Raw genomic sequence first — 25017 nt, forward strand, 5'->3', positions numbered from 1 at the left:
TCTCTAAGCATTTGCTTATCTGTAAAGGATTTTATTTCTCCTTCACTTATGAAACTTAGTTTGGCTGGATATGTAATTCTGGGTTTAAAATTCTTTTCTTTAAGAATGTTGAATATTGGCCCCCACTCTCTTCTGGCTTGTAGAGTTTCTGCCGAGAGATCTGCTGTTAGTCTGATGGGCTTCCCTTTGTGGGTAACCCGACCTTTCTCTCTGGCTGCCCTTAAGATTTTTTCCTTCATTTCAACTTTGGTGAATCTGGCAATTATGTGTCTTGGAGTTGCTCTTCTCGAGGAGTATCTTTGTGGTGTTCTCTGTATTTCCTGGATTTGAATGTTGGCCTGCCCTACTAGGTTGGGGAAGTTCTCCTGGATGATATCCTGAAGAGTGTTTTCCAACTTGGTTCCATTTTCCCCCTCACTTTCAGGCACCCCAATCAGACGTAGATTTGGTCTTTTTACATAATCCCATACTTCTTGCAGGCTTTGTTCATTTCTTTTTCTTCTTTTTTCTTTTGGTTTCTCTTCTCGCTTCATTTCATTCATTTGATCCTCAATCGCTGATACTCTTTCTTCCAGTTGATCGAGTCGGTTACTGAAGCTTGTGCATTTGTCACGTATTTCTCGTGTCATGGTTTTCATCTCTTTCATTTCGTTTATGACCTTCTCTGCATTAATTACTCTAGCCATCAATTCTTCCACTTTTTTTTCAAGATTTTTAGTTTCTTTGCGCTGGGTATGTAATTCCTCCTTTAGCTCTGAGAAGTTTGATGGACTGAAGCCTTCTTCTCTCATCTCGTCAAAGTCATTCTCCATCAAGCTTTGATCCGTTGCTGGCGATGAGCTGCGCTCCTTTGCCGGGGGAGATGCGCTCTTATTTTTTGAATTTCCAGCTTTTCTGCCCTGCTTTTTCCCCATCTTTGTGGTTTTATCTGCCGCTGGTCTTTGATGATGATGGTGACGTACTGATGGGGTTTTGGTGTAGGTGTCCTTCCTGTTTGATAGTTTTCCTTCTAACAGTCAGGACCCTCAGCTGTAGGTCTGTTGGAGATTGCTTGAGGTCCACTCCAGACCCTGTTTGCCTGGGTGTCAGCAGCAGAAGCTGCAGAAGATAGAATATTGCTGAACAGCGAGTGTACCTGTCTGATTCTTGCTTTGGAGGCTTCCTCTCAGGGGTGTACTCCACCCTGTGAGGTGTGGGGTGTCAGACTGCCCCTAGTGGGGGATGTCTCCCAGTTAGGCTACTCAGGGGTCAGGGACCCACTTGAGCAGGCAGTCTGTCCCTTCTGAGATCTCAACCTGCGTGTTGGGAGATCCACCGCTCTCTTCAAAGCTGTCAGACAGAGTCATTTGCGTCTGCAGAGGTTTCTGCTGCTTTTGTTGTTGTTTCTCTGTGCCCTGTCCCCAGAGGTGGAGTCTACAGAGACAGGCAGGTTTCCTTGAGCTGCTGTGAACTCCACCCAGTTCGAGCTTCCCAGCGGCTTTGTTTACCTACTTAAGCCTCAGCAATGGCGGGCGCCCCTTCCCCAGCCTCGCTGCTGCCTTGCGGTTAGATCGCAGACTGCTGTGCTAGCAATGAGGGAGGCTCCGTGGGTGTGGGACCCTCCCGGCCAGTTGTGGGATATAATCTCCTGGTGTGCCTGTTTGCTTAAAGCGCAGTATTGGGGTGGGAGTTATCCGATTTTCCAGGTGTTGTGTGTCTCAGTTCCCCTGGCTAGGAAAAGGGATTCTCTTTCCCCTTGCGCTTCCCAGGTAAGGCGATGCCTTGCCCTGCTTCAGCTCTCGCTAGTCGGGCTGCAGCAGCTGACCAGCACCGATTGTCCGGCACTCCCTAGTGAGATGAACCCAGTACCTCAGTTGAAAATGCAGAAATCACCAGTCTTCTGTGTCGCTTGCGCTGGGAGTTGGAGACTGGAGCTGTTCCTATTCGGCCATCTTGCTCCGCCCCCCGGAAATAGTATTCTTATAAAAGATATATTTTGTGGTAAAACAAGAAAGAAAAACACAAGAGGTAGTAATTGTGCAGGACCTTAGAGAACACGTATAGTACAGGGAAGGAGAAGAGGGAAGTGGGTACTCCAAGAGAGGCGAAGACTATAAACAGTTTTGGAAGGAGGAAAGAACACATCTGAAATATAATATGGCAAATGAAATTGATTAGCAAAGAAAAGGAAAAACACATGGAGATTCCCAGAAAATCATTTGGAAATGTTCGAGGGTTTTTTCCTGTATATAATTAAGGGCCACCGAAGCTCCTAAGCAGGACGTAACAAGGCTGGGTACAGTGCTCTCACCCTCGGGAGGCTAACACAGGAGGATGTCTGGAGCCCGGGAGTTTGAGACCAGCCTGGGCAACATAATGAGATCCCCATCTCTTCTTTTTAAAAAATCTTTTCAAAAGAACAAAAGGAACATGGCTTATGGAAACTTAGTTAAATGAAGATAAATTAAAACATGGCAGATTAAGTATGTTTATTTATCTCTATTCTCTCCCAAAATCTTACCAAAATGACAGGGAGAAAAAAAATATTTTAAGGTTACAAACCTATGAAGTCAAAAATTGGAAGGGAGGCAAGAACAAAAGATAGAAAGCAGAGGGAGAAGTGGTAACTGAGTAGGTTTAGCAATTCTGTTAAGCACTTACAGAAGAGAATTCTAAATTGGTGGGAAGTTGCATCAGCAAGATGGTAGAATTGGAGTTCTCTGGCCCAACTCCCCACACCCCTAGAAATCCAGCTAGCAACTATCCACAAACAAGAATACCTTTGCCAATATCCAAGAACTCAGAAGTGAAGCTGAAACACCCCGTTGGACTGCAGAACTAAGAAAAGCCATATTCAGAGGGTAAGAGGAATTGTTTCTCTTTGACCATGTGACGTATCTCCCAAGCTACACAGTGCCACACACAGATTCCCCTAGGCCCACAGTTTCCCCCATGGGGAAAGATAGTAAAGTTGGATATTCAACTTTTCCACCATTCTGGGACCCTTCATGGGAGGCTTAGTCCTGTCTCACCCCACAGAACACACTGGGAGTGCTGGCAGGGCTAGACCACCCGGGATCAGTTAGAAATGAAGAACGAGGCCTGGAGCACACAGCAACCAGCAACCAGCACGTGACATTAGTGATGACTCTGCATTCTGGCAAATGGGGCACCACACCAGAGGGACTAGCCAACAGCATCACTCTGCAAGAAACATGGCCCACAGGTCTGCCAGCCTCACGTCGCTAGCCAGCTTCCCCGTCCAGCCCCAGCATTCTCCTTAAACCTTCCCCAGGCCAGAAGGCAGGTGCAGGTCCGTGTTCTCCTCTGGAGGGAGCATCTGGCCCCACTCAACCGCAGAGGTAGAGCAGTGTTCCACCCAAGCCCTGGTGTTTTCCTGAAGCCTTCCCCCTAGCAGGAGGCAAGTGTGGTTCAGCATTTACCTGCAGAGGGAGTATCTGGCCTCACACAACACCAACAGCTGAGTGGCGACTCTACCACACCTTGATGCTGTGCTTTTCTGTTTTTAAATTTTAGATTCAAGGTGTACGTGTGTAGGTTTGTTACATGGATATACTGAGTAATGGTGATATTTGGGCACCTAGTGTACCCATTACCCAAATAGTGAGCATTGTACTCAATAGGCAACTTTTTAACCCTCACTCCCCTCCCACTCTGTCCCTTTATGGAGTCCCCACTGTCTATTATTTCCATCTCTATGTCAGTGTGTACTTGTTGTTTAGCTCCCACTTACTTATAAGTGAGAACATGCAGTATTTGGTTTTCTGTTTCTGAGTTATTTCACTTAAGATAATGGCTTCCAGCTTCATTTATGTTGCTGCACAGGACATATTTTATTCTTTTTTATGGCTGCATAGTATACCATGATGTATAAGACTACCCTGGATCTAAAGATAAGCTCAGCCAATGCATGTGTGTGGAGCATAGCCTCTGGCCCTGTCCACTCTGTACACCTCACCTAGCCTTGGATCCCAGCATGGAGCCCTGCCCAACTACAGATTCCAAACAACAATACGATAGGTATGTGGAAAAAAGTGCAGCATCTCTCATCATTAGGGAAATGCACATTCAAAGCACAGCAAGGTATCACCTCATACCTATTAGAGTGACTTTTGTCAAAATGACAAAAGATAACAAGTGTTGGTAAAGATGTGGATGAAAAGTATCCCTGGTACATTGTTGTTGGGAATATAATTTAATATAGCCATTATGGGAAATGGTATGGAAGTTTCTCAAAAAACTCAAAATGGAATTACCAGCAATCCACTACAGCTACCAGTGGGATCCAGCAATCCCACTTCTAAGTGTATATCCAAAGGAATTGAAATCAGTATGTAGAAGGGATATCTGCATTCCCGTGTTCACTGATTCACAATAGCTGAGATATGGAAGCAACCTGTGTGTCCATCAGAAGATGCATGGATAAAGAAGATGTGATATATGTACACAATGGAATACTATTCAGCCTTCTAAAAAGAAGGAAATTCTGTCACTTGCAACAACGTAGGGAAACCTGGAGGACATTACACTAAGAGAAATGAGCCAGGCACAGAAGGACAAATACTGTATGATCTCACTTACATGAAAATGCTAAAAAAGTTTACCTCATAGAAGTAGAGAGTAGAATGATGGTTACCAGAGCCAAGGTGGGGGATGGGGGAGGGTGTGAAAAGGAGGAAGTATTAATCAAAGGGTACAAAAGTTCAGATTTACAGGAGGAATAAGTTTTCAGATTATTGTGCATCAGGGTGACTATAGTCAATAACTGTGTGTGTGTGTGTGTGTGTGTGTGTGTGTGTGTGTGTGTATAAAATAATATGGTAGGAACTCCCCAGTGTGCATTCAGCCCTTTTTTTCAGCCCTGCTCCCTAAATATGGAAACATAACATATATCCTCTTGACAAGATAAGAGAGGATTCTTCTTTGGATTAACTGATCAGACCTACTTAAAAGAACTTATATTATGAGGTGTGGGGAGAAACAGTGGGTCACAATGGAAGCAAGAGGTATCATACGCTCAGTGATAAAGCTGACTCACACCTTGTCATGGCTCCTTTCTTAAATATTAGTGCACAGTGAAGGACCACCAGAAAATTACAGAAAGCCTGCAATATGATAGTCAGACACCTAACTCAATAACCAGAAAAATGGAAATCAGAAGAAACAGCACAAAGCAGGGAGCAAAAGAAAACTTCACAAAACATATACATAGTACACTTGAGCCTGTCTATAGACCCAAAAGCCCTTAAATAAAGAGGCGGCTGCATCCCCTTCAGGAAGGACCTTTATTCACCATAAAAATATATGTTGTGAATCTTTTCCCAGCCTACCTCAGAGAGACCTGTGGCCTCTAACCAGGGTAATTGCACATTGGGGAAAAGGAAATATCAGACATTTCACAGCTTACTGGCTACTGGCTCTGAACTGACACTGACTCCAGGAGATCCAAAATGTCACCGTGGGCCTCTATCAGAACATGGGCTGATGGAGGTTAGATGATCAATGGAGTTTTAACTCAGGCCTGTCTCACAGTGAATCCAGTGGTCTCCAAACCCATGCTGTGATTCTTCCTTCAGTTCTAGGATGCATACTTGGGATAATACTTAGCAGCTGACAGAATCCCCATGTTAGTTCCTGTCCTGTGAAGTGAGGATAATTATGGTGAGTAAGGCCATGTGGAAGGCACTAGCACTGCCTCTACCTTGGAAAATAGTAAATCAAAAGCAATGCTGAATTCCTGAAGGGACTGCAAAGACTAGTGCCACCATCAAGAAACTGGAAGATGCAGGGATGGTATGATTTCCACGTCCCCATTCAACTTATGTATCTGGCTGGTGCAAAAGACAGATGGATGTTGGAGAATGATAGTGAGTTGTCATAAGCTTAACCAGGTGGTAACTCCAATTGCAGCCGCTGTACCAGATGTGTTTCATTGCTTGAGCAAATTAACACATCCCTTGCTACATGCTATGCAGTTATTGATCTGGCAAATGCCTTTTTTTCCATCCCTGTCTATGAAGCCCAACAGAAACAGTTTACCTTCCATGGGCAAGGCCAGCAATACACTTTCAATGTCCTACCTCAAGGGTATATCAACTCTCTAGCCCTATGTCATAATTTAGTTTGCAGGCATCTTGGTCACCTTTCCCTTTCATAAGATATCACACTGGTCCATTATATTGATGACATTATGTTGATTGGACATAGTGAGCAAGAGGTGGCAATGACCCTAGATATATTGGTAAGACATTCACAAGCTAAAGAGTGGAAAATAAATCCAACTCAAATTTGAGGCCTTCTACCTCCGTGAAATTTCTTGCATTCCAGTGGTGTGAGGCCTATCAAGATATCCCTTCTAAGGTGAAGGTTAAGTTGTTTGCATCTGGCACCTCCTATAACCAAGAAAGAGGCACAGTGCCTAATGGGCCTCTTTGGATTTTGGAGGCAATATATTCCTCATTTGGGAACGTTATGCTGGGCCATTTCCCAGGTAGCCCAAAAAGCTGTGAGTTTTCAGTGGGACCCAGGATAAGAGAAGGCTCTACAATAGGTCCAGGCTGCTGTGCAAACTGCTCTGCCACTTGGGCCATTTGATCTAGCAGATAGGAATGGTATATAGAGCCTTTGGCAGGCCCTTACAGGTAAATTGAACCACACTCCCTTTGGATTTTGGAGAAAGGCCTCTTTCATCATCCTTGGATAACTACTCTCCTTTTAGGAGACAATTCTTGGGCTACTATTGGGCTTTAGCAGAAACCGAATGCTTGACCATGGGCCACCAAGTTACCATGCAACCCTAGCTGTCCATCATGAACTGGGTGTTACTTGACTCAGTGAGTCATAATGTTGGACATGCACAGCAACACAATACTCCATTATCAGATGGAAGTGGTATATACATGATTGGACCCTAACAGACCCTCAAGGGACAAGTAAATTTTAGGGGAAGTGGCCCAAATTTGCATGGTTCCTACTGCTGCTACACTGTCTTCTCTCTCCCCATTTGCACCTATGGTCTCATGGGGCATTCCCTACAATGAGTTAACAGAGGAAAAGAAAATTTGGGCCTGGTTTACAGATGGCTTTGCATGCTATGCAGCAGCACCAAAAAGTGGACAGCTATAGGAACATAGCCCCTTTCTGGGCATCCCTGAAGGAGAATGCTAAGGGAAATTGACTCAATCTCTGGCCTGCATCACTGCCAGCTCACTACAGAGGCCTTAGGTTTTGGAGAAACCTCAGCAGCAGGCAGATCTTAGAGGCTGTGGACTTCAGATGAATCCCATCACTACATCATCTTCAGTGGCCAAGGGTTTTCAGCTTGGTGCTGTACCAACTGTGATGGTCCTGGGCTTAAGGTGCCCCCCAGTGTTTCAGTGGCTACCATGGTCATAGGTTTATGGGCCATACCAGCTGACCCACCTAGAATCTCTGGACAGGCTTACTGTTGAATTGTGTTCCCAGACAAAACTATACTGTGAAGATTGGAATAAATATCTACTACTTCAATGCACAGATATCGATGCATGACCAGAAAGATCAAAAAAATCAGGGAAATGTGGTGTCCCCAAATGGACAAACTAAAGTGCCAGTGACTGGCCCTAAAGAGTTAGAGATGTATGAACTGTCTGACATATAATTCAAAATAACTGTTTTAAGGAAGCTTACTGCACTTCAAGAAAATACAGAGAAACAGTTCGACAAAATGAGGAAACAATACATGATCAGAATGATAAATTTAATAGAGATTGATTTTTTTAATCAAACAAAAATGCAAGTGCTGAAAAATAAGTGAGCAAAATGAAAAATGCAATAGAGAGCGTCAACAGCCAGTTGATCAAGGAGAAGAAAATATCTGTGAACCTGAAGACAGATTACTTGAAAATATACAGTTATGGTGGAGAAAAGAATCAAAAGAATGAAGAAAGCCAGTGGGATTTATGGAACAGCATCAAAATAGCAAATGCTTAAGTCATTGGGGTTTAAGAGGGAGTAGAGATTTGCAGTGGGGTAGAAAGTTTACTTAAAGAAATAGGAAACTTTTGAAACTTGCAGAAAATTATAATTATCCAGGTACATAAAGATTAAAGGTCATCAGTCAGATTCAATCCAAATAAGACTATCCCAAAACTTATTGTAATCAAATTGTCAAAGATGAAAGACAAAGAGAGGATCCTGAAAGAAGCAAGAGAAAAGAAGCAAATAACATATGAGGGAGTTCCAGTACACCTAGCTTCAGACTTCTCAGCAGAAGTCTTACAGGCAAGAAGGGAATGGGATGATACATTCACATTCAAAGTGCTGAATAAAGAAAAGTCAACCAACAATACTGTGCTCGGCAAGCCATCCTTCAAAAATGAAGATTTTCACAGACAAACAAAATCTGAGGGAGTTTATCACCACTAGACCTGTCTTACAAGAAATACTAAAAGGAGTGCATCAAACTGAAAGAGAAGGATGCTAATGAGTAATATGAAAACATCTGAAATATGCCTAAAATAGGTCAAATTTAGAATATTCTAATACTGTAATGATGGTTTGTAACTGACTTATTGTATAAAAGTTAAAAGCCAAAATTATTAAAAATAATAACCACAATAATTGGTTAAGGTATATGCAATATAAAAAGACATAAATCATGATTGTGAGGAAGAGTAGAGTAAAATATAGAAAAATTTCAATCTAAGTTGTTATTAGCTTAAAATAACCTATTATAGCTATAAGATGTTATGTGTGAGCCTCATGGTAACCACAAAGCAAAAACCTACAATAGAGTCACAAAAATAAAATGGAAGGAATAAAATCATGCTACTAGAGAAAATCTCTTAGCCAAAAGAAAGATAGTAAAACAGGAAGAAAGGATCTATAAAGCAACTAAAAAACAATTTTAAAATGGAAGTAGAATTACATTGAATGTAAGTGGATTAAATTCTCAAAAGACATAGAGTGGCTGATTGAACTGAAAAACAAGACCCAATTACAAGCTGCCACTTCACCTGTGAGGACACACATAAACTGAAAGTAAAGGGATGGAAGAAGAAATGACCAGACATGCTATTATATACCAATCCATGGACCGCAGCCAATGGTTTGGCTGGATGATTAGGTACTTCAAAAGAATATGATTGGAAAATTAGTGACAAATACGGGGAAGAGGTATGCAGATAAACCTTTCTGAATGTGCAAAAATTGTGAAGATACTTGTATCCCATGTGAATGATCACTAGAGTGATGTCAGCAGATGAAGATTTAACAATTAAATGTATAGGATGACCCATTCTGTGCATACCAGTCAGCCTGTTTCTCCAGTCACTGTTGTCATCACCCAATGCACTCATGAAAGAAAGTAGCCATGGTAGCAGAAATTGAGGTTATTCATGGGCTCAGCAACATGGACTTTCACTCACCAAGGCTGATCTGGCTATGGCCATCTCTGAGTACCCAATCTGCCAGCAGCAGATACGAACAGTGGACCCCCAATATGACACCATTCTGTGTGGTGATTAGCCAGCTAACTGGTGGCAGGCTGACTACACTGAACCATTTCTATCATGGAAGTGCAGTGTTTTGTTCTTACTGGAATAGACACTTACTTTGGATGTGAATTTGTCTTCCTTACACACAATCCTTCTGCCATAATTATCATCCGGTGGACTTACAGAATATCTTATCCACTCTGATGGTATTTCATTTATTTTCAAAGCAAGAGAAGACAGCACTGGATCCATGCTCCTGGAATTCACTGGTTTTACCATGTTCTCCAGCTGGCATGATGGAATAGTGAAACAGTCTTTTGAAAACTCGATTACAGTGACCCCAGGTGACAATACCTTGAACGGCTAAGCAAGATTTGCCAGAAGGCTATATATGCTCTGAGTCATGCCTAATATATGGTGTTGTTTTTCCGATTGCCAACATTCTCAACTCCAGGAGTCGGGGTGGAAATGGGAGTGGCAACACTCACTATTACCCCTAGAGACCTATTAGCAGACTTTTGCCTCCAGTTCCTAGGACTTTATGCTCTGCTGGCCTACCACCTCACCACTTTGGGCTCCTCATGGCTCTGAGTCAGCAGGCAAAGACAGGAGATACTGTGTTTGCTGGAGTGATTTATCCAGACTACCAAGGGGAAATTGGAATACTATTCCACAATGTAGATAAGGCAGACTATGTCTGAAATACAGGAGATCCCTTATGCATCTCATAATATTACCATGCTCTGTGATTAAGGTCAATGGAAAACTGTACAAACCCATGCCAGCCAAGACTACAAATGGCCCAGACACTTTAGGAATGGAGATTTGAGTTATCCCTCAGGTAAAGAACCATGACCAGCTGAGGTTCTTACAGAAGGCAGAAGTAATACAGAATGGGTAGCAGAGGAAGTCAGCTATAAATACCAGCTTATAACCACATAACCAGTTATATAAATGCGGAATGTAATCGTCATGAGTATTTCCTCCTTATTTTGTTAAGAATATGTTTGTGTGTGTGTGTATATATATATATACATATAGTTAACTTTTTACCATATAATTTAAGTTACAGAATATTGGGAGAAGAGCAAACATCACTGAAGGACTTCAACCTCCTCTTCTGGAGAAGAGAGTAGTGCATTTTCAGTTGTTGTGCAGTATTGTTGTGCCATGTTAGGTGGAATTATGACCTCATTATTGTCTTTATTTAGAGATACTTTGAGATGCATATGGGTGCCAAGTTGACAATGAATGGACTTGTAATGGTTAGTTGTATGCATCAACTTTACTGGGCTAGGGGATGCCCAGATAGCTGGTAAACATTATTTCTGGGTGTGTCTGTGAGGGTATTTCTGGAAGAGATTAGCATTTGAATTGGTAGACTTGAGTAAAGAAGATAACCCTCACCAGTGTGGTTGGGCATCATGCAGTCCATTGAGGGCTTGAATAGGACAAAAGGGCAAAAGAAGAGCAAATCCACTGTGTCTTCTTGAGTTGCAACATCCATCTTTTCCTGCACTCAGCCATTGGCTTTCCTGCTTCTCAAGCCTTCAGACTTGGACCAGGACTCACAACATTGGTATCCCAGTTTTGAGGTCTCTGGAGTGAGACTGAGACTAACTCTGTTGGTTCTCCTGGTTCTCACACCTTTGGACTTGGACTGGAACTACACCACTGGCTTTACTGGGCCTCCAATCTGGTAGACAGCAAATCATGGGACTTCTCAGCTTCCATAATCATGTGAGAGGCAACCACTCATAATAAATCTCTGTCTGTTTCTATATATCCTATTCTATTCTCTGGAGAACTCTTACCAATATGAATAGCATCTTCACAAAAATAAGAGAATATATATATTAGGATGCTATACAGTGGAAAGCCAAAAAATTCTTGAAAAGTGTATAGTCACAATTTTAAAAATTAAAATTTGAAAATAAAATGATTGATATGGAAAATCAAAAAAGAGCAGTTTGCCCTGTGCAGCCCTTTTGTGCTGAGTCCCATTTATGCCTGTAGATAACCAATTGTCCATTCAAACAAAACAGTCATACATACCTAGTTACAAAGTGACTGCATATTTGAGGTTATTATATAACCAGTGGACAATGTAACAAAATGATATTGTGATTTAAGAAATTGCAATTGGAACCAATGTTAGAGCCAGGTGATGTGGCTTGCAAAAAGTGGAAATTACACTGAGTTTCTTTTTGACATGATTTAAGGCATAAGAGGTTTGGTGACAGTTCTACAACTGCCCTAACTTGAGGTCCCCTTCACCTGGGTCCTGCTGAGTGGGCACAATGTCATCATCGCCAACCCAAGTATGTATTCATTAAGAAAATGAGTGACTCAAGACGTGTTTACTGAACATCTTTCAGCCTGCTGTCATTTGAATTGCCCAGCTGAGAAACTCTGCTTAGAAATGTTCAGTGCTTCTAAGATATGTCAGAGTGTTTGCTTTTGTATATTACTCCATGTTCCCACTTCAAAAGATAGACTCTGCCCTGTCAAATTTTAGATTGGCGAGAAAAAGGAATGATCCCAAAAACTTATAGCAGGACAACCATTTAAATAATAAAAATCAATCTATCACCTGACTTTCTCAGTGATTCTGATTACCAAAGGACTGGAGAAAATGCCCTCTCCCTAACCTATTATTCATCAGGTGTGTAAAATAAAGATCTTTTCAGATATTCAAGGTCTCAAAAAATGTATGTTTATACATTCTTTCACAGGAAGGTGCTAAGGAATGTGCTTTAGCAAAACAGAAAAGATCAAAGCATGAGATCCTGTAAATGGCAGCAAAGAGAGAGTAATGAAGGGAAACCCCAGGAAACAAATACTGGATTATCTCTGCATTTATCACATGGAAAATATCATAAAATGCTATTTTAACTACCTACTGGAAAACTAACCAAAATTTTTAAACAAAACAAGTATTAACTCCAGGAAAAGTTATGTATATATATGCATGTAGAGAGAAGAAAACATACTCATAGAACTGGTTCAGTAGAAAGCAATATTTACACAGTAAATCTAAACAATATAAACATTCTATTCATGTAACTAAAAAGGTAATATAACTAATTTGAGAGATGGAAAGAAGATGTGTAAGTAGGCATGGTACATGGGAGATACATCTTGATCTGCCATATAAGAAGGCAATAGGGTTGGCTCTGGGTACACTGCCTAGGAGTTAGCCCTGCCCCACAAGTAGCAGTAATAAAAGAGAAAAAAGAAGGTAATAGATAATGTATAAAAATTATATATTAAGAAAAAGCATATAAGAATCTTTACTTGAGGCCGGGCGCGGTGGCTCATGCCTGTAATCCCAGCACTTTGGGAGGCTGAGACGGGCGGATCACGAGGTCAAGAGATCGAGATCATCCTGGCTAACATGGTGAAACCCCATCTTTACAAAAATACAAAAAATTAGCTGGGCGTGGTGGCGGACGCCTGTAATCTCAGCTACTCGGGAGGCTGAGGCAGGAGAATGGCGTGAACCCGGGGGGCGGAGCTTGCAGTGAGCCGAGATCACACCACTGCACTCCAGCCTGGGCGACAGAGTGAGACTCTGTCTCAAAAAAAAAAAAAAAAAAAAAAAAGAATCTTTACTTGACAATACGGAGACATATTGCAGAAGAAACAGCTGCAAGAGTCAAGATTGTTTTCCTTTAGGACCAGAGTGAAGCATGACAAAAACAATGTGGCAGTGGCTGCATTTTAATACTATTTGTCTTATCCAGATTTGTATTGATAAAAATTAAAAATGTTTTCAAGATGATAAATATCAACTGTACAAGATGAAGCAGATGAGGCAGAGCTCATTTTACTCTCTTTTCTTTCTCTTCTTAGGACCTGGCATATTGTGGTACCAATGACAAGAGATGATGCACTAAAGGAGATTAGAGGAAACCAAGTTACTTTTCAAGATTGCTTTATTGCAGATTTTCTTATTGTGTTGACTTTTCCTTTGTTGACCATACCTGAAATTCCTGGTTCTTTACCAATCTCTTCACCACGTGGTAGTCAATTAATGGTTTCCTGGGATGCTTGTGTTGTTGCATCTGTTGTTTTGGTAACTGATATGGAGACCTTTCAAACAAATGATTCATTCCGTACGTGGACCAGAATCAGAGTGCCTCCAGGCAGTCTGAGTGATGCTGAAAGACGGAGTGTGGCTGATGTGATCGTATCGCGGGATGGAGTATTTTTTCTTACAAATGGTGTTCTTTACCAAAAAAGTTTTCGTGGATTTGTAAAACTGGGAAGAATTCTAAATCTTCCTAATGGTGGAATTATTGGCATTTCATCAAGAAAATGGTGTTGGGTCAAATATTTATCCAAGGTTAGTAAGAGATATTTTAGATTTAATAAATATATTTATATTTTACAAATGTATTTACCATACCATTTATTCAGGGATAAACAGAGACGTACCATGCAGCTTTTTGCCCAGTTGTTTTATCTAAGGCTGTAAACAGCTCTAACTCAACTTCTCGGAGACCTCTTTACAGTAGAGATACACCTCCAACAACTAAAAATAAAATTAATCTTGTATGATATTATGCAGTTCAGTCATAATATGAGAGCTTTGTTTTACCTTGATATGGGCAAAAGACCCAAATATTATTTTCCCCAAACAAAGTGAATAATGAGTTTTTGTTACATGCATAGAAAGTGTAATGATCAAGTCAGGGTCTTTGGGGTATCTATCTCCTTCAATATTTACTATGTCTACTTGTTGGTATCATTTCCTCTCTCCTAGTGACTTTGAAATGTTAAAAATATTGTTGCTGGCCCGGTGCGGCGGTTCACACCTGTAATCCCAGCATTTTGGGAGGCCAAGGTGGGCGGATCACAAGGTCAGGAGATCGAGACCACGGTGAAGCCCCATCTCTACTAAAAATACAAAAAATTAGCCAGTCGCAGTGGTGGGTGCCTGTAGACCCAGCTACTCGGGAGGCTGAGGCAGGAGAATGGCGTGAAGCTGGGAGGCAGAGCTTGCAGTGAGCCAAGATCGCACCACTGCACTCCAGCCTGGGCGACAAAGCGAGACTCCATCTCGAAATGAATAAATAAATAAAAATAATCTTATATATATATATATAATTATTTATATATACTTATATATATATACTGGAAACACTAGAACTTATTTCTTCTATTGAACTGTCAGTTAGATATAAAACATTACAACTTATTCTTCTATTTAACTGTATATTTGTACCCATTAATCAACTTCTCTTTATACTCCCTCCCATGCACCCCACCTTCCCAGACTCTAATATCCATCATTCCATTCTGTTTCCATGAGATCATGGTTTTTACCTTCCACATATGAGTGAGAACATGTAGTATTTGTCTTTCTGTGCCTGGCTTATTTCACTTTACAATAATGATCTCCAGTTCCATCCATATTGCTGCAAACGACATGATTTTGTTATTTTTATGGCCAAACGGTATTCCAATGGGTACATACACCCCATTTTCTTTATCCATTCATCCATTGATGTACACTTACGTTGATTCCATGTCTTTGCTGTTGTGAATAGTGTTGCAATAAACATGTAAGTACAGGTTTCCCTTTGATACACTGATTTCTTTTCCTTTTGATAAATACCCAGTAGTGGGAATGCTGGATTGTATGGTAGTTATATGTTTAGTTTTTTGAGAAACCTCCATACTGTTTTTCATGGCGGTTGTGTTAATTTACATTCCCACCAATAGGGTATGTGAGCTTCCTTTTCTCTGCCTCCTTGCCAGCATCTGTTAATTTTTTTTTTTTTTTTGTCATTTTAATAATTGCCAGACTGGGCAGGATGGCTCACACCTGTAGTTGCGGTACTTTGGGAGGCCAAGGTGGGATGATTGCTTGAGCCTAGGTGTTAGAGACCAGCCTGGGCAACATGGTGAGACCCCAGCCAGGGCAACATGGTGAGACCCCATCTCTTAAAAATAAAATAAAATAAAATAAAATAATAAAAAATAACAATAATAGCCATTTAACAGGGTAAAATAATATCTCATTGTGGTATTGATTTACATTTCCCTGATGATAAGTGATGTTAACTGTTTTTTCACATACCTGTTGGCCATTTGTGTATCTTTTGAGAAATATCTATTCATGACCTTTGCCCACTTTTAAATGGGATTTTTTTACTATTAAGTTGTAAAATTGAAGAGGAGGAAATTATCCCTAACTCATTCTACAAGAGCACCCTTACCCTGATACCAAAACCAGAGAAGAACACAACACAATAAAACAAAACTTACAGGCCAATATTCCTGATGCGCATAAAACACAAAAACCCTCAAAAAAAATTCTAGCAAACTGAATAAAACAGCACATCAAAACCAGAACACACCATGGGATTTATACCAGCAATGTAAGGATAATTTGACATACACAAATCAGTGTGTTACATCCACAGAATGAAGGACAAATACCGTCTGATCATCTCAATAGATACAGAAAAAGCATGTGATAAATTCAACATCCCTTCATGATAAAAATTCAACAAACTGGCCGGGCACAGTGACTCACACCTGTAATCCCAGCACTTTGGGAGGCCAAGGCGGGCAGACCACGAGGTCAGGAGTTCAAGACCAGCCTGGCCCATATGGTGTAACCCCGTCTCTACTCAAAATACAAAAATTAGCTAGGTGTGGTGGCACACGCCTGTAGTCCCAGCTACTTGGGAGGCTGAGGCAAGACAATTGCTTGAACCCAGGAGGCGGAGGTTACAGTGAGCCAAGATCGTACCACTGACTGCAGACTGGCGACATAGTGAGACTCCACCTCAAAAAACAAAACAAAACAAAACATTAAACTAGGCATAGAAGGAACATACCCCCAAATTATAAAAGTCATATATGACAAACCCACAGCTAAACATCATACTGAATATATAAGTTTAAAGTTTAAAGCCTTTCCTGTAAGAATTGAAACAAGACAAGGATTCCCACCCTCACCACTCATATTCAACTTAGTACTGGAGGTCCTAGCCAGAGCAATCAGTAAAGAGAAAGAAATAAAAGGCATTTAAATTGGAAAAGAGGAATTCAAACTGTCCCTTTTTGCAGATAATATGATCTTATATTTAGAAAAACCTAGACTCCACAAAAAAAATTCTTGAAAATGATAAATTCAGTAAAGTTGCAGGATATAAAATTAGCATACAAAAATCAGCAGCATAGTGGCCGGGCGCGGTGGCTCAAGCCTGTAATCCCAGCACTTTGGGAGGCCGAGACGGGCGGATCACGAGGTCAGGAGATCGAGACCATCCTGGCTAACACGGTGAAACCCCGTCTCTACTAAAAAATACAAAAAACTAGCCGGGCGAGGTGGCGGGTGCCTGTAGTCCCAGCTACTCGGGAGGCTGAGGCAGGAGAATGGCATAAACCCGGGAGGCAGAGCTTGTAGTGAGCCGAGATCCGGCCACTTACACTCCAGCCTGGGAGACACAGCGAGACTCCGTCTCAAAAAAAAAAAAAAAAAAAAATCAGCAGCATTGCTATACACTAATAATGAAATAGCTGAAAAATAAATCAAGAAGGCAATCCCATTTACAATACCTACCAAAAACAAAAACAAAAACAAACAAAAAAACTCCTAGGAATAAATTTAACCAAGGATGTGAAAGATCTCTGCAAGGAAGACTACAAAACACTGATAAGGCTGAGTAGAATAGTTCATCTCAGCAGTTTGGGAGGCCAAGGCAGGAGGATTGCTAAATGCCAGGAGTTTGAGACCAGCCTGGGCAACAAAGCAAAATCCTGTTCTCTACAAATAAAAAATTAAAAAAGTTAATCAGGTGAAGTGTCTTATACCTGTAGTCCTAGCTACTTGGAATGCTGAAGTGGGAAGGTTGCTTGAGCCCAGGAGTTGAAGGCTGCAGTGAACTGTGATCACACCATTACACTCTAGCTTGGGTGACAGAATGAGACACTTTCTCTAAAAAAAAAAAAAAAAAAAAAAATATATATATATATATATATATATAAAAATAAATAAATTTAAGTGGATGTATTGTAATCCTGATAGCAACCACTAAAAACATTTATACAAGATAGAGTAAAAATTTCAATGAACTAAAATGAAATACTAAAAAAAATTATAAAATCCAAAAGAAGGCAGAAAAGGGAAATAGAGGAACAAAACCCAGAGGATACAATAGAAAATAAAATGTATAACTCAGTCTAAACACAACAATAATTACATTAAATCTAAATGGTCTAAAACCACTAATTAAAAGAGATTGTCAGATTGGATTTTTTTAAAGACCAAATTATACATTTTTATTTAGAAGCCCACTTTAAATATAAGGGGGATAGGTAGACTAAAAGTAAAACACTGGAAGAAGTTATAATATGCAACATGAAATTTGGGAGGGGACACAGATCCAGACCATATTGACCAATGTCAAGGTGGTTTATTGTGTTTTCTTCTAGGAATTTGAGAGTTTCAGATATTACATTAAGTTTTTAATCCATTTTGAGTTAATTTTAATAACTAGTACAATTTCAATTTTTATAACTTCTTTTTTCCTTTTCTTTCTTCTCTCTCTCTTTTTTGCCCCCAAACTGTTAGAACTAACAAATAAATTTAGTAAAGTTGCAGGTTACAAAATCAACATACAACAATTAGTTGCATTTCTATACACTAACAACAAGCTATCCAAAAGAGAAAGTAAGAAAGCAATTTTATTAATTAGAGCATAAAAGAATTTTTTTTTTTTTTTTTTTTTTTGCATGTGGATATCCTGTTTTCTCCACACCACTTATTGAAGAGACTCTTCTATCTGGATTGTGTTCTTTGCATTATTAAGAAAGATTAGTTGGCCATATATGCATGGATTTACTTCTGGGTTCTCTATTCTGTTCTGTTGGCTTAAATGTGTCTGTTTTTCAGGAAGTACTATACTGTTTTGATTGCTATAGCTTTGTAATATAGTTCGAAATTAGGAACTATGATGCTTTAAACTTTGTTCTTCTTCAAGATTGCTTTGGCTCCTCAGGGTCTTTCATGGTTCCATATGAATTTTAGGATTGTTTTTTCGATTTCTGTGAAAAATGCCCTTGGAATTTTGATAGAGATTACATTGACTCTGTTAATCAGAGTCTACAGAAGGTGGTATTAGTATGGACATTTTAACAATAGTAATTATTCCAATTTAGGAATATGAGATATCTTTCCATTTATATGTATTTCTTCAGTTTCCTTCATTAATATCTTATAGTTTCCAGTGTACAGATTTTTTACCTCTTTGGTCAAATTTATTCCAAAGTATTTTATTCTTTTATATATTTATATATATGTATATATAATTTTATTTGAAATATTCATATATATATATATGAAATATCCCAGATTCTTGGAAAATTTCTTTCTGGTTTTCAGCAGTTCTACTATGTGCCTAGATGTTATTTCCTTTGTGTTTATCCTACTTGAGGTTCAATTGAGTTTCTTGGATTTCTGGGTTTATGTCTTTCATTAATCTTGGAATGTCCGTGGCTATTATCTCTTCAAATGTTTCTTCAACCTAATTTTCTTTTTCCTCTCCTACTAGGATTCCAAAAACACCTGTATGAGACCTTTTAATATTGTCTCACAGATCTCAGATGACCTGTTCATTATTTTTTCACTGTTTTTTCCTTTGTATTTCAGCTTATATACATGCTATTAAACTGTCTTCAAGTTCACTGCTTTTTTCCTCTGCTTTCTCCAGCTTCTTGGTAAGTGCATCTGAGTTTTTTTAAGACAAGGTCTCACTCTGCCACCCAGGCTGGAGTGAAATGCCACAATCAAAACTCACTGCTGCCTCAAACGGTTGGCCTCAAGCAATCCTCCCACCTTGGCTTCCCAAAGTGCTGAGATTACAGGCATGAGCCACCATGCCTGGCCCCAATTATTTCTCTCTCTCTCTCTCTGTTTTTTTTTTTTTTTTTTTTTTTTTTTTTTTTTTTTTTTTTTGAGATCGAGTTTTACTCTTGTTGCCCAGGCTGGAGTGCAGTGGCACGATCTCAGCTCACTGCAACTCCACCTCCCAGATTCAAGTGATTCTCCTGCTTCAGCCTCATGAGTAGCTGGGACTACAGGCACGTGCCCCAATGCTCAGCCAATGGCTAATTTTTGTATTTTTAGTAGAGACGGGGTTTTGCCATGTTGGCTAGGCTGGTCTCAAACTCCTCCAATTATTTCTTTATTCTTGATTTTTATTTTATTTATAGAATTTCCATTTTGTTCCTTTTTTATCATTTCTATATCTTGGCTGAAATTCCTCATCTCTTCACTATGTTGCCCATCTTTTCCACTAGAACCTTCAGCATTTTTATTATAGTTATTTTCTTTTTAGACATTCTTGGTACCTCAGCACTGACAACATTCCAGAGATCTCTTAATACCTCACAGTGGTGCCACCAACTTTCGAAATCTTTGGGAGAGCTATCTCTGCTTTACAGCCTAGCTTCTAGCTTTTTGATCATTGGGTAATTATCTTTACTTTCTCATCTGACGCTGAATTTTGGTGCATCTTCCTCTCTTCCTCCCCTTCTCCTCCTGCCCACTCCACACTCCCCTCTCCTTCTCCCTCTCCCTCTCCTTCTGTCTCCTATTTCCCTGTCCCAATTCTGTCAGGGAGGCTGCTTTACACTCTGCGTAGAGGCCACGCATGGCTCAAGGAGAGTTCCTCTCCACTCCCTTACCCCACTCCTCGTCAGGAGCTGAGAATCCAGAGTGTGGATGGGTTTCTCTCAACTTGCCCAGCTTGATGCCCCTTTCCTGCCTTCAAAGACTTACTACCTTACATTTTGAAGAGACCTTGAATACTTCAAAGGATCTTTCACCTCACCTGCATGATTATGCCGAAGCATTAAGTGGAGTTATGTGGGAAAGGGTTTGTGGGTGAGAGTGAAAACTCACTTCTTGGCTGGGAATCCTTGGAATTCTCATCTACCATGTTTATGACGTGCTCCTCTTCCCATCTCTCTGACAAGAATGACAATGACCGTGGGTTTCTTCTATAGCTCATCATTTTGTTTCTACTCTATTTCTTCTTTAAGAATTGTTTCACTCGTTTCCAGCAACATAAGTTCTATACTTTAAAGTGAATCCGCATTTAGCAAAATGACTTTTTATCCCAAATTGTGTCTTTCTTTGGTTACCAGTTTGATATCTGCCTACCTCCTGTTTCAGTATACGCTAAATATTTGTACATTAAGTAAAATGAGGACAGCAAGATGTTTTCAAAAGACTCCTTTTGAATGTCATGTACATAGAAATTACATACTAAGTGAAAATCCTGAAAAAATTAGAAACAGTGGGGAGAGGAGGCAGAGGAGAAGGGAGGCCTTGGACTCCTTGATGAAATTAGGCCCACCGAGTTTCAGGCACAGCGGTTTCTGAATACCCTTCCCATCTAACAGCCTATATCCATAAAAGGGTAGAATTCATTTGTCTAAGGTTTTAAGTTTTCTCTTCTCTTTATCTGGTAACCAAGGAATCTAGAATTCCAAAAATGAGTTAATATTTGAAGAGACCTTATATGTTGACCTTAGTAAACATCAAGGTCAAAGGGGCACTCCAGGCCAGAGTGATAAATACATAAAGAGAAGGCTGATGTGCTTAAAAGATTTAAAAGGAATTAAAATTTATTATTCCTATTGATAGAAACAATTTATAAACAAGTAATTGGGATAATTTATCTTTATGGTTATATGTAATATGATCAATTTCTATTTAATATATTTCTATGCCTGAAGTATTATTCAAAAATATATTGAAATGAATCAAACCATAGTATTTACTACCTTTTGTTTTTATGTATTTATTTTTTTTAGAGACAGGGTCTCACTCTATCACCCAGGTCGGAGTACAGTGGCATAATCATGGCTCACTGCATCCTTGAACTCCTGGGCTCAAGTGATCCTTCCACCTCAGCCTCCCAAATAGCTGAGACTACAGACACATACCACCACCCCCAACTAGTTTTTAACTTTTGTAGAAATGGGGTCTTATTGTGTTACCCAGAGTAGTTTCAAACCACTGACTTCAAGTGATTCTCCTGCCTCAGCCTCCCAAAGTGCAGGGATTATAGGCATGAAACCACCACACCTGGTCTCTATTTTTTAAATGTAGCAAATTAGAAGATGGAAGTTGTTAGACCTTGGGAGCTAAGCTATGAGGACACAAAGGTGTAAGAATGATACAATGGACTTTGAAGACTCGGGCGGGAGTCGGGGGCAGGATGGGAGGGGGATGAGGGATAAAAGACCACACATTGGGTACAGTGTACACTGCTCAGAGATTTTGGGTGCACCAAAATCTCAGAAATCACCACTAAAGAACTTATTCATGTAACACCACCTGTTCCCCAAAAACCTATTGAAATAAAATTTTAAAAAATAAAATTTACATTTAAAAAAGAGAAGTTGTTAGACCCATCTCTAAAATCGAAGATTTTTCTCATCATTTTTCACTTTGTCATAGGCTAAAGAAAGAAGAAGCAACTTTGCAGTCTGGACAGAAAATGAAGTTTACCTCGAATATATTCTTCTTAAATTTACCAGATTAGTAACTACCACAGAACTGAAAAACATCCTAAATCTATCAGTAACTGCTACTCTGACGATACACAGTGTTGAGTATACAGGACACCCTCTGGAGATTGCTGTGTTTTTAAGTTATTGCACTATATGTACCGTCACCAAAAAGATTTTCTTAGTGATATATAATGAAGATACAAAACAGTGGGTTTCCCAAGAGTTTACGTTAGATGCCCCTATTGACAGTGTTTTCGTTCCATATTTTATATTTTCAGCACTGCCAGGATTAATACTATGGAACAAGCATAGTATCTACTATTGTTACCATAATTTCACCTTTACTGGGATTTTACAGACACCTGCAGGACATGGAAATCTATCAATGCTATCAAATGACAGCATTATTCATGAAGTTTTCATAGGTAAGGCATTCTCAGTCTACTAACATTATTCTAGATTTTACTATAGACACCTTCCTTATAATGATGTAACAATTTTTAATGTACCAATATGTGGTGTTTTTGACAGCCAAAGGTGCACTTCTTATCACCTACAAATGAATCGACTTTAAATTCAAGTAATGTTAACTATGAGCTCACATAGCAAAAGGGCAAACTCAGTTTCTTTTTGCTGGGGAGAGGGGAGTTTCATTTTAATCAATCAGTAGATTCTAACTAAGCAATTTATGTATACGTCGTATGTGTAGGAGGTGCTGTGGTATTGTGTTACGTTTCCTGGGGCTCCCAGAACAAACTACCACAAACTGGATGACTTAAAACAACATAAATGTATTACTTCACAGTTCTGGAGGCTAGAAGTGGAAAATCAAGGTGTTGATAGGGCCATGCTCCCTCTGAAACCTGTAAAGGGAGGTTTTATGTTGTAAAGCACATATGAAACAGGATTGTATGTGTTTTTTAAACAACCATGAGCCACAGTGATAAGAAGACAAGGTTAGAATGATACATTGGGGATAGATTTTAGAGGATGACAGATACCCACTTTGAAAGTTGTACTGAAGGTCATTCAGAAACAATGAACTATAACATGCTCAAACCATTCATAAGTTTATGAAGTAGGAAGTTCAAGTCCTTCAACTCTCACCATTCTCATTTCCCAAATAACCAACTATTAAGAAACTCCTGTAAGGCTGGGCGTGGTGGCTCATGCTTCTAATGCCAGCACTTTGGAAGGCCAAGGTGGGAGGATCACTTGACCTCAGGAGTTCAAGTCCAGCCTGTGCAACATGGAGAGACCTCATCCCTACTAAAAACTTAAAACTGGGCATGGTGGTACGCGCCTGTGGCCCCAGCTACTCAGGAGACTGAGACAGGAGGATCATTTGAGCCCAGGAGGTCAAGGCTGCAGTGAGCCATGTTCACATCACTGAACTCCCCAGCCTGGACAACAGAGCGAGATCCTGTCTCAAAAAAAAAAAAAAAAAAAAACTCCTGTGAGTTTGTCCAGACTTTCAAATAAGCAAATACTGAATATAATGGGCATGTTTTCAAAACAATACATATAATAGATATAAAATTAATGCCATTTTAACTGCTATGTAATGTTCCACTGTCTATGCACACTACTGTCTAATTAACAGGGGTGCAGATAGCTATTTGGATAGATATTAGGCTTCAGTTCTTTTTCTGTTACAAATAATGCATATGTACACATACCGATACAAGTGTTTCTGTAATATAAATTACTGGATATAGAATTCGTGAATCAGAAATTACAAATATTTAAAAAGTTGATAAATCCTTCTCACTTACCCACCAGCAAAGTTTGTCACAGTCTAAACTCCCCCAAAAGTTTGAAAATGTGTCATTTTCATATAATCTGTTTAACAGTTACTGGTTATATAGAAAATGTTATTCTCCTTTTATTGCACATATCTTTTATAATTAGATGTTTTATCTAGTTGCATAAATGTATTGGCCATATTCTGTGAATTTCTATTTTTCTTGTCATTTCGTTATTTCTGTTTTATTTTTTATTTATTATACTTTAAGTTCTGGGATACATGTGCAGAATGTGCAGGTTTGTTACATAAGTATACACATGCCATGGTGGTTGGCTGCACCCATCAGCCCATCATCTACATTAGGTATTTCTCCTAATGCTATCCCTCCATTACCCTCCCAACCCCTGACAGGCCTCGGTGTGTGATGTTCCCCTCCCTGTGTCGATGTGTTCTCATTGTTCAACTCCCACTTATGAGTGAGAACGTGTGGTGTTTGGTTTTTTGTTCCTGTGTTACTTTGCTGAGAATGATGGTTTCCAGCTTCGTCCATGTCCCAGCAAACAACATGAACTCATCCTTTTTTATGGCTGCATAGTATTCCATGGTGTATACGTGCCACATTTTCTTTATCCAGTCTGTCACTGATGGGCATTTGGGTTGGTATCCAGTCTATCATTGATTGGCATTTGGGTTCCAAGTATTTGCTATTGTGAACAGTGCTGCAATAAACATAGGTGTACATGTGTCTTTATAGTAGAATGATTTATAATCCTTTGGGTATACACCCAGTAATGGGATTGCTGGGTCAAATGGTATTTCTAGTTCTAGATCCTTGAGGAATCGCCACATTTTAAAGATCGCCATTCTAACTGGCATGAGACGGTATGTCATTGTGGTTTTGATTTGCATTTCTCTAATGACCAGTGATGATGAGCTTTTTTCCATATGATTTTTGGCTGCATAAATGTCTTCTTCTGAGAAGTATCTGTTCATATATTTTGCCCACTTTTTGATGGAGTTATTTTTTCTTGTAAATTTGTTTAAGTTTTTGTAGATTCTGGATATTAGCCCTTTGTCAGATGGATAGATTGCAAAAATTTTCTCCCATTCTGTAGGTTGCCTTTTCACTCTGATGATAGTTTATTTTGCTGTGCAAAATCTCTTTAGCTTAATTAGATCCCATTTGTCAATGTTGACTATTGTTGCCATTGTTTTGGTGTTTTAGTCATGAAGTCTTTGCCCATGCCTATG

The 25017-nt window shown here is 39.7% G+C and overlaps 1 protein-coding gene and 1 pseudogene across 7 annotated transcripts in view; both read left to right on the forward strand.

Moving 5' to 3' along the window:
• LOC126951160 (40S ribosomal protein S2-like) overlaps nt 1–25017 on the forward strand; it is a 375530-nt pseudogene that overhangs the window by 158778 nt on the left and 191735 nt on the right. The gene's annotated exons all lie outside the window — the stretch shown is intronic.
• CATSPERE (catsper channel auxiliary subunit epsilon) overlaps nt 1–25017 on the forward strand; it is a 185924-nt gene that overhangs the window by 82723 nt on the left and 78184 nt on the right. For all 6 annotated transcript variants that reach the window (XM_050784989.1, XM_050784983.1, XM_050784982.1 and 3 more), the window contains 2 exons: nt 13332–13824; nt 21967–22444. In XM_050784989.1, coding sequence (XP_050640946.1) covers nt 13332–13824; nt 21967–22444 — 971 coding nt within the window. The remainder of the gene's footprint in view (nt 1–13331; nt 13825–21966; nt 22445–25017) is intronic.

The sequence above is a fragment of the Macaca thibetana genome, chromosome 1 (assembly GCF_024542745.1).
Source record: "Macaca thibetana thibetana isolate TM-01 chromosome 1, ASM2454274v1, whole genome shotgun sequence".
Taxonomy (NCBI): Eukaryota; Metazoa; Chordata; class Mammalia; order Primates; family Cercopithecidae; genus Macaca; species Macaca thibetana.